Genomic DNA, 11,183 nt, shown 5'->3' on the forward strand with positions numbered 1-11,183 from the left:
TTTTAAAGGAGTTCTTTGTTACAATGGACCACAAACAAATAATCTCTTCCACAGACACAATCCACAATTGTGCTTTGGATTATTTTATCAGTGGATACACTAAATGGATACATTTTCAGGTACTACCACACTCTTTCAAGGAGCTCTGGTAGTGTAGTGGTTACAAATTGGGCTGCTAACCTCAAGTCAAGCATTCCAAACTACAAGTTGTTCCGCAGGAGAAAGAAGAGGCTTTCTGCTCTAGGAAACCCTGTACAGGGTTTCTATGAGTCAGAAATGACTCCACGGAACATAAACACACTCAAAACCCAACTCTTTCACAGAAAATTACATAACTTGTTTACAAAAATTGCAAGATAAACTAATTGAGGATATCTACATAGTAATGGGACTCCCTGAGTAGTACGAATGGTTAACATGCTTGCCTGCTAACCAACATATTGGAGGTTTGAATCTACCCAGAAACACCTGACCATCTTAATTGTGAAAAATTAGCAACAGAAACCCTCATGGAGCACAGCTGTACTCTGACACACCTGGGGATGCCGTGACTCAGAATCAACTCAAGAGCAACTGGTTCAGCTACATGGTAACTTAGAAACATCATTTCCACTAGTGAAGCACTCAAAATCCTTCCAGAATGAGCTGAAGGACTATGATTAAAAACTGGAAAAGAGTGTTTCCTGGTCTAACAAATCTTACAGCTTAAAAATTATGAAGTGCCATGCTAGCTTGGTCTTTTTGCATGCCGGCTCACACTTAATCCTTACAATCACCTGTGGGAGGGCACTATTCTTAATTTATTGCTTTTTAAAAGGGTGGGGTGTTCATGGAAGTTAAAGATACTGCCCCTAAACTCTTAATAGCAGAGCTATGATTTTAAAATCATATTATTTGTCCTCAGATGAAATACTCTTTCTAAAACCTATGCCATATCAGCAGTAAAGATTGCATTTTGTCTGTTTCCTCTCCTGAAAATAATCAGAAGGCTTAGATTTGCTAAGATCCCTTCAATTCATAATAGCCCTGCCTCTCGTTAAAGCTACCACTTTTATTTTGAATATACTTCCCTCTAGCATATCCTGGAGTGGCACTGTGGGTTACTGTGCCAGACTGCAAAATTGTTTGAACTGCAAGGTCAGCAGTTCAAGCTCACCAGGACTCCTCAGAAACCCTATGCAGGGTCACTATGGGTCAAACCTGACTTGATGACACTTAACAACAATATCATATCCTAGTCATTTCTGATCACCATTCCTGGGTCAAAACACTTCTTCTTCTACCAACTAGTTTAGATTCTATTGGTACATCTGGGACTCAGTGGGCATGTTCTTGGTAAAAAGACGACAGCTCCCTACTATAGCTCTAAGTTTAAAAATATATAGGAGAGTGAAGGCCCTGGTACACTCAGCATGCAATCATGAATTCTCTTATTTACCATTAACTCATTCATTTATTTCAATGAAAATCTACATTCTGCCACAACTACCTACCCTAAGTAAAGAATAGACAAAGATGAAAAAAAATAATCCCTATTTTAGTAGAGATGGCAAACACTTACATGGTGATGGTGGTTATGTGCCGTGGAATCAATTCCAACTCATAGCAACCCTGCATAGCATTTCTGAGGCTGTAAATCTTTACAGCAGCAGAAAACCTCATCTTTCTCCCGTGGAACTACTGGTAGTTACAAACTGCTGACTGTCAGATTAGCAGCCCGATTCATAACCACGATGCTATAGACAATTTAAAACAATGAATTGGTACAGAGTTTTCCGTGACAGAGGCACAAATATTTTGAAAAGTACATGAAGGAAGAATTTAACCCAGCTGGTGGAAAAGGAATGAAGAAACAGAATATAGGGAACAGAAATGAAGTTGAAAGGAAGCAGTCCCTTAAAGAAGGAGTCCAACTGGGTCCAAACCTAGAAGGTCAAGAGACACAGGATCATGGAGCTGTCAAGTCAAAAGGTTCTCTTAGAGCCAAGAGTCCACCCTCTGCAAAGTCTCTGGAAAGTGATCCTTGACCTGTTTCTGTACTATCCCAGTGGGGAAAAAACTCATTAACTTCAAACAAAGTCTGAAAATAGAATTTAGGAAAACCTGAAGGTTAGGTTTGCAAGGGAGATGGTACACCTGACGAGGTGTGCTTTGCTTCACTTAACCTCACTAAGCAGTCAACATGCTGTGCTTTAGGACACAACATGGCTTTTAATTGAAATAAATGAATGAGTTAATAAGTAAGTGAGAGAGTGCATGATTGCAGGCTGATGGAAGAACCATCACACAGTCAGGAGTCTCTAGAAAGTGCAATGAAGTCCTGTATTCATTAAGGGAGCCTATAACATGTCCACCAGTCATCTGTCAGATTGTCACATTGTGGTAGCTGGCCTGTTGCTGTAATGCTGGCAGCTATGCCACCAGTATTTTGAATGCTGACAGGGTCACGATGGTGGACAGGTTTCAGCTGAGCTTCCAGACTAAAACAGATTGGGAGGAAGGAGACATGGACTATATCTGAATATTTAGTAACTGAAAACCTTATGGATAAAAGTGGGAAAATGTCAGATAGCACCAGAATATTGAATACTGAAACATGATGAAGAACACCAGAATATTCTAAGATATGGATTTGAAAGATAAGCCCCTCAGGTTGGAAGGTATTCAATATATGACTAGAGAAGAGCTGCCTCCTCAAAGTAGAGTTGACTCAGATAATACAAGTGGAGTAAAGCTTTCAGGACCTTCATCTGCTGATGGGGGCACAACTGAAAATGAGCTAGTCAAGGAGAAGCATTCTACCTAGGATCTGCTGGAAAGAAACAAAGTCACTGACTACCAGGGAACATATACGGGGTAGACCCTCATATCTTTGCTTCCCAAAGGAGGGGCCTATGTCCAGGCTCAGTTAGGAGGGCCAGAGTATTGTAATGTCCTTTATTGGGATAACAGTCTGCCATACATAAAGGCAGGACAAAAAGCAAACTATATAACATATAAAGAAATGCTGTTTTTTAACATTAATTTACAGATGATGCCCTAGTTAAAGAACAAATAATGGGGTAAAGTATGAAGATTTACTTTATCAGTTGCTCTCTCTATATAAACAAGATGAAAACCAAAATAAAATAAACTATGTCCATATAACACAGTAATAAAGTAATTACTAGCCAACATATCAATAAAAGGAGGCCAAGGAATAAGCTACTGGAAAGGTATATTTTATCTAATAGAGTTTTTGAGAAAAGCTAAGAGCTTTATTAGGTAAAATATAGCACGACATTAGGGAATAAAGATGGAAAAGTTATAATAAGAAAGTCTGATCAAAGGAGAGATCGAAATCAAAACTTGAGCAGAAATAAAAATAAAAGGACAGGAAGATGAGGGTTAAAAAGGAAGTTCTGACCAATTTAAATGATCTAGTTAAGGAAGATGGTGGTTAGGGTATCTCTAATTTATTTATAGTATTCAGATGCTGAACTGATGAAATGTAAAAGTTGGGGAAAGGCAAAGATAATAATAAGCTGCTTCAGATCAATCAAAAGATAGGACTTCTCAGAGACTCCTAAAGCTGTCTTCTCTCATTCCTCATGGTCACTGCCTTGGTTCAAACCTTAATCACCTGGGCCCCATCACCAATTCCGTGGCCTTGCACTCCCAGCCCACATCCCCAGCACACCTTCCCCACCACAGAGCAATCTCCCCAAACCATGAACCTGTGTACTGTCATCACTGTGCTGTTTAACAGACCCTCCCATTATGTACCAGCTGCCTTCAGTTTAAAATGAATACCTTCCTTAGTAAATCGGGAAACAATGGGGATTAAAAGTAAAGCTTTAGAAATTAATTTGTACTTCAAAGATTTTTCTAAGATGTATCCTATTCATGACTATTTGATATAAAAAGCAAAGGATTTTGTCAGTCACAATATCTCAATGATCTAATTAATGTGCTACATTCTTGATTGTCAATTTATGTGAACTCTGCTGAACATTAGCAGCACCTGTATCTAATTAACAGCTCTAAATCAAGCACATCTACTGATTGGCATGCTAATATTGGACTATCACCAGAGAAAGAAAAGGTCAAAGTAGTCAACATTCTGGGAGAAATGTATTAGGATGGACTGACTCTGAATATGTTCAAAGTGACTGGCTGTGATGCACTAAAGCCAACTAAAGACTTCATAGACAGGCAGCATGGGACAGCTGCAGGCCTCCACTGGGTGGCAAAGTGCAGATTCCCTGGGTTCAAATGCCAGCTCCACCACTTAATACCTGGGTGACTCTGAGCCACTGGCTTAACTTCCTCTCCCTCCATTTTGTCATCTATAAAATGGGTATAGTGATACTGCCCATTTCATAGCTGTTGCAAGGATTAAAAATGCAAATCCATGTGAAGTGTTTAGAACAGTGTATGGCACTTTGTGGATGCTATTTAGGTCACTGTTTTTGCACCTTTAACTCTTAACTTGTTAAGTATTTGCACCATAAGTAAGGTACTTAAATCCCATTTTCTTAATGCCTTTATTTATAACTCCAACCCAAACGGAACCTTGGGCTCCTGAATTTCCAAACGAGTGCTTACTGATTCTTAATTTGAGCATATGCTACCACAAGGTCAGTTTGAACCACAAGGTCAGAAGCTGAAACTCACCATCTGCTCCTTGGAAACCCTATACAGGATCGCTATGAGTCGGAACCAACTAGATGAAATTTAACAACAATAATCATCTTTGCCTAAGTCCCCAAGTAACCTTTACTATAGGGTGTATTATGAACTATTTCTTGCATGTACTCTTCTAATTTTTTAAAATATAAAACTAAGCCATCTTCATTCAGTGAAGCAAAATGTATTAAGATAGGCCCTGTGGACTTGGAAAAGAACCATAACAGAGACAGTTTTAAGGTTCTGCCTTTATGGAGGTTATCAGTTATCATCTAGTAGGGAAGGGGAGAGAAAGATTGAAGGAGGAAAAGTATATGACGCAACAAAAGTAGAGCTGGGAGCCTAATCTAGACCAACAGGATGGGATTCTTATATTTTAAAGGAGTCCTGGTGTGTGACTGTAGGATCAGCACTGGACTGCTAACCACAAGGTCACTGGTTCAAATCTACCAGCTGCTTCTCAGAAACCCTATACAGGATAGCTATGAGTCAGAACAGGCTTGATGACACTTAACAACAAGAAAAAGCTTATCCGTGAACACCAGCTCAATAAAGGTAAAGCCTCTGTTTTTTAAAGATTTCTATAACTGTTAGTGTGCAAGAAAGCTCATTAAAGCCTAGACTATTACTATACCCTGTAACATTCTGGTCATTCATTTGTGTTTTAGTTATTGTTCATTCACACACCTCCTGAGCACTGAATAACCAAATACTGGAATTCTTCAAGTCAGGTAATTACAGACTTCCTAAACAAGGTCAGTTTGAACTGCAAGGTCAGTGGTTCAAATCCACCAGCCGCTCCTCGGAATCACTATACAGGGTTGCTATATAGGTTTCAATAAGGAGCTCTGGTAGCATAGTGGTTACGAATCAGACTGCCAACCTCAAGGTCATCAGTTCGAAACTACCAGTGGTTCTGCAGGAGAAAGATGAGGCATTCTGCTCCCATAAAGACTTACAGCCTTGGAAACCCTGTGCAGGGTCACTATGAGTCGAAACCGACTCCACGGTACTTAACAACAACAACCTACAGGTTGAGTATACAGGTTCGTCAAGTCAGGTTGAATCGAAACTGACTTGACGGCACTAAACAACAACTACAATTATCTATAAGCCTAGAAACCAAAAGAGATCCCTCAGTATTTCAATCTGATTAAATCAAATCAGACTGAACTACTTTTAATCTGATTTTACTTCAACAAAATTAATATAACCACTAGAGAAATACCACTCATTTATATTATCTTTATGTGTAAACTAAATTAAATCTAGAATTTTCATGGGTTTCTACCCCAACCATTGGTATGGAACTTGAAGCACATTAAAATTTCTGCAGCAATTTCAACTTATTTTCCAACTTACAATTCATAACAGCAATAAAGAAACCACTGAACTCTATTCAGTTCACTTTTAAGTAAAGCAGTGTTCTGGAGCTGGCACCAGGTAAGGATGCAAGAAATGGCTTGGAAGAGTTACACAAAGCATAAGTAAGCAATAAAATGGTCCAAAAGCCAAATACATGCCATTGCATAAAATATTAATCAGCCCTTCATTCTCTGGCATTTTCAGATTCTTTCATTTCTTTCCTCTAATTTCAGAACTGATAGCACTTCTGAATGGCTAGAGCTAAAATCATTGTTTTAGGGTGAGGGTAATAGAGGAGAGGAAGAGAAACACTCCAACATCTAAATATATGTACATTATTTATAGCTGACTTACATGACTGAGGTTTAAAAAGATCATGGAAAATTTTCATTTTCTTTTAATCCAATTTTTCCATGAACTTTTTGACGCTCCTTCATATTATCAATCATATTACATTCCTTACCCATAATACTGATAAGTATTAATTATTCCCAAATTCAATAAACTAGGTATTTAAAAAGTACAAGAATGAAATGGTCTACCTACCAGATGTCAGTTTAATAAAGATTATCATATAGAGAACATAAGTTCCTGAAAGCTAAATATTCTCAGATAGAGAGATAAATTCTATGCTTGCCTTTTCAGAAGTCATAATTCAAAGCCCTCAACTTGGGAAGAGAATGCTAACCAGAGCAAGGGACAAAAAAATAGTGTTCTTGCTTAGCTATGTTATCACATTAAAATGTTAGCTCACATCCCTTTCTGTTTGCTTTTAATAGACCAAGCTGCAACACAGAGAGAAGAAAAGTCAACAAAGACTCTGAACATCAATATGACCTTTGCTAAGATTTACATTTCATCTGGACAGATGATTCAAATAAGTAAACTTAGTCACTTCATCAATGACTATCCTAAAGAATATACTACAGGGCTTAAAAAATGGTTTGTCTTCAGAAAAGAGTCCTGGTGATGCAGTGGTTAAGCGTTCAGCTGATATCCAAAGGTCAGTGGTTCAAACCCACCAGTCACCACAGGAGAACATATGGCAGTTGGTTCTTGTAAAGACTTGTTATTGTTGTTGTTGTTGTTAAGTGCCGTTGAGTTGATTCCGACCCACAGCGACCTTGTATAGGGTTTCCGAGGAGCAGCTGGTGAGTTTGAACCACCGAACTTGCAGTTCAAACAACTTTGCAGTCTGGCGCATTAACCCACAGCGCCACACCAGGACTCCTGTAAAGATTTATAGCCTTGGAAACCCTATGGGATGTTCTATTCATAATCAATACAATGGCAATGGGTTTGTCTTGTGAGAAAAATTCTTCTATTACTCTGGTTATCTTTACTGAATGTATATATAAATGTGTGTGTGTGTGCCATTGAGTCCGTTCAAACTCATTGCAACCCTGTATAGGGCAGCTGGTGGGTTTGAACTGCCAACCTTGTAGTTTGCTGTCCAGTGCTGATCCTACAGTGGCACATATATTACATATATGATGGAGTCCTGGTATGGCGCTGTGGGATAAGCACTCAACTTTAAGGTAGGTTTGAATCTCAAGTTCAGCAGTTCAAACTCATCAGCTATTCCTCAGAAACCCTATATAGGGTCGCTATGAATCAGAACAGACTCAACAGCATTTCATACTTACTTACTATATGGAGTACTGGTGTGGTGCTGCAGGATACTGTACTGGACTACCAGGTTGGTTTAAACTGCAAGGTGGTATGTATATATATATATATGTTATGTTGCTATATATATATATATATATATACACACACACACACATATGTTGTTGTTAAGTATCATTGAATCGGTTCTGACTCATAGAGACCCTGTATAGGGTGTTTCCAAGGAGCAGCTGGTGGGTTTGAACTGCCAACCCTGTGGTCCAGTGCTTATCCTGCAACACCACACCAGTGTTCAGCTTCACCCCAAATATAGTATGGTATAAAGAGCTAAACTAAGACTTGGGTAGCCAATTCTCAAACTGACCCCACAACCAAACAAATTTTCTGAGAACCAATGTCTTAACTGTACTAGTAGGGAACTAGAATAAATGATTCCAAGGTTTCTTCTAGCACCAAAAAGTGACGACGTTCTTAATTTTACAAAGTCATTTCTGTTTTTACTCAGAGGTTGCTGTTAAGTCCAGTCAAGTCGATTCCAACTCATAGTGATCCTATATAGAGTTTCTGAGGAGCAGCTGGTGAGCTTGAACTGCCAATCTTGTGGTTCAAACTGACCTTGCAATCCAGCGCATTAGTAAAAGCACAGGTTTGGAATCAGATAGACAAGGACTGTTTCTTGCTTCTAACACTGAATTTAGAATATCTAGGGACACTCAATTTTCTTACTTAAAAAATGGAGATCACACTACCTAACTCATAAGGTAATTAAAGAGATTAAATCAGCCAGTGTATGTCGGGTGTTTAAAAGTGGTTTGCTTATAGCAGAACCGCATTTAAAATGCACACACACAAAAGTTGCTCTTAATTATGTTTTCAATTCTAGACTTAACCTTAGGAGTCAAAATAAATTTAAATCTTTCAAAGTACCACTTATGGTTTATGATGTTTCTTTAATTGTCACATTAAAATTTTTCTTCTTGACATCTATTTTAATTTTCAACTAAAAAGTGTGCTTTTCTATTTCCTTTCTGCAAATATTCTCCAATCTAAAAAAAGCCTCCTTTATAATTGTACTCTTTACAAGAGAGCTGCCTCTTTTTAAGTGTAATTGCTTTCTTTGCTCTGATTCTCGCTTTATAGGTGGATGATTCCACACCTAAAAACTGGGTACTCGCGGCTCCTCAGAGACTAGATGCTGCTATATTATACGTGTTTCATTGGAAAACAAAAAAATGTAGAGTGTTAGTCTAAGGAGATATGAAAACCTTCCTGAGAGGAACTCACCTCTCCAAATCGCTCCATGTTTTGTATTTTAGATAAGTTTCCACCAATAGACATGTCATCCAAGCTAGAAAGAATTTTGTTAATACTTCCTTCACTGGATGGTCTGTTTTTCAGTTTGGACCGGAAAATGTCTCCTTGGACCCACAATGATGCTTGTTTTCTACAAAAAGGAGAGAGAAAAAGAATCTTTAAAATGTACTACCCTTAAAGATTCACAGATAAACATGTGTAAATCAGACTGGAAAAATTATGAAATCTTAAAATAAATAAAGTCACTTCCTAAAACCCAAAATAAATTGTTTTATATTTTTATATTAAGAACAAATACTCATCTTTCAAATTAAATCTATATACCCATTCCTCAGTTATTGACAATGGTCAGGTTCTAAAGAGCAGGTCATTATGTAAAAATGGAGAATGACTACATCAGATCACAAAAGGGAGAATGACTCCATCATTATATAACCGTCAAATTCCATTCTTACATAACTGCTAAACCACTGACAATCCTGGACCATCCAAGGTCACACCTAGCTTTAACCATCACAGCCAGCATTACTACACATGCTCTGCACCTCAGTATTCATAACTGCCAGAGGGACATTGCTAATATGCAAAATATATTATAGTAGAGATTTTTACTCTGGCCAAAAATTCAAAATATTAGATAATGAGATAATCAATGAAAGGCGATGTATCCATGGTTTGATTGTTGGGGTCCTCAGGTGCTTAAAAAAAATTCCAGAGCAATAAAGACTGTGCATCTATTTGCCTGTTAAGTGTGAATTTGAAATCTGTAATATATTTCTCAAATAACAATTTGGTATGTCTATTGGTAGCAGGGAAAAGGAGTCCAGGCAGCACAGTGGTTAAGTATTTGACTGCTAAAGGAAAGATCAGTATTTCAAACCCACCAGTCACTCCACAGGAGAGACTGGCTAATCTGCTTCCATAAAGACTGCAACTGCCTTGGAAACCCTCTGGGGCAGAGCTACTCAAGGGTCACCATGAATCAGAGTCAGCTTGATGGTAATAGATTTGGTTTGAGAAAATAATAGGAGCTAATTGGACTTAAAGATACAGGCAAAAGAGCTTGAGCCAGGCAGGGATGTTAACTTCAAAAAAGTATTAAACACCTAATTGTTTGTGGTGCTACTAAAGGTCCTGAACAAATAACTTTAGAAACCAATTCTTAAAACCTTATACCTAATGTTACTCTCCTCTAGGGGGAAAAAAGGAGCCCTGCTGGTACAGTGGGTTAAACAGTGGGCTGATAAACTAAAGGTCAGTGGGTTAAAAGAGAAAGATGAGGTCATCTACTTCTGTACAGACTTACAGTCTCAGAAACTGTGGAATAGTTCTGCTCGGCTCTATAGGGTTACTATAAGACAGGATCAACTCGATAGAAGTGGGGAGATCAAGAAAAGAAAATGTGCTTGAAGTTCATCTGTAAGTTTTCTTTTATTTAATTGGCAAAATTACAACTATTTTTCAGGATTAAAAGAAAACTAAAAACATGCAAGCAAAGTGACAATCTCGAGCTTCGTTTTTTATTGATGGAGTTACTTTCCCACATTTCTTTTAAGATAAATTACCACACCGAATAGGTTTAATTCTATTCTAGTCCACATTGACTGAACAGGGTTAAATTAAAACCACTGTGGTACATCCTGAGGAATAGTGGAATCTGATGAAACAACATTAATAAAGGTGACCACCACGGGAAAATACATTGCTTTGTAAAACAGTAGGTGGACAGAATGGTAATTTATCTTAAACGCTCCATATGGCAAATAAAAGTCAGGCTAAAACATGAGGAGAGACCAATAAAGACAACAAAGTTGTTTCATGATATAACATGAGTTGTATCACCTGGTTCCCCAAATAGGAATTTTATCTCTTTTTAAACAAAGTTTATTCTCAAATCAGAATTTTATTCTTTAGGGTTAACTACTGTTGGACATCTCACAGAAAAGGCTGACCTTTGAACTAAGACAAAATATTGCTTATACAGTCCTTCCAACCAGCCAATTTTACATTTATAGACGTCATTTTACAGAGATCTTGTATTTCTACTTTTGTGTATATGATACATTTTTGCAGTCTTATTTGTAATTTTGGAGAAATATTTTAAAAATTAAGGAGCAACACAACAACTACAGAATGATATACATGGCAGCATCAACCTGAACTCAGTTGACAAATGGAAGAGTCAAGAACAGAATAAAATTATAAGA

At 37.8% G+C, this 11,183-nt stretch overlaps 1 protein-coding gene across 3 annotated transcripts in view; it reads right to left on the reverse strand.

Annotated features, from left to right (window-relative positions):
* Positions 1-11,183, reverse strand: part of CDC14A (cell division cycle 14A) — a 233,024-nt gene that overhangs the window by 31,288 nt on the left and 190,553 nt on the right. For 2 of the 3 annotated variants that reach the window (XM_006830915.1, XM_006830914.1), the window contains exon 11: positions 8,947-9,106. In XM_006830915.1, the coding sequence (XP_006830978.1) occupies positions 8,947-9,106 (160 nt within the window). Of the gene's footprint in view, positions 1-8,844; positions 9,107-11,183 lie in introns of those variants that run through there. The other variant, XM_006830916.1, reaches the window with a different exon arrangement.

The sequence above is a fragment of the Chrysochloris asiatica genome, unplaced genomic scaffold (genome assembly GCF_000296735.1).
Source record: "Chrysochloris asiatica unplaced genomic scaffold, ChrAsi1.0 scaffold00002, whole genome shotgun sequence".
Taxonomy (NCBI): Eukaryota; Metazoa; Chordata; class Mammalia; order Afrosoricida; family Chrysochloridae; genus Chrysochloris; species Chrysochloris asiatica.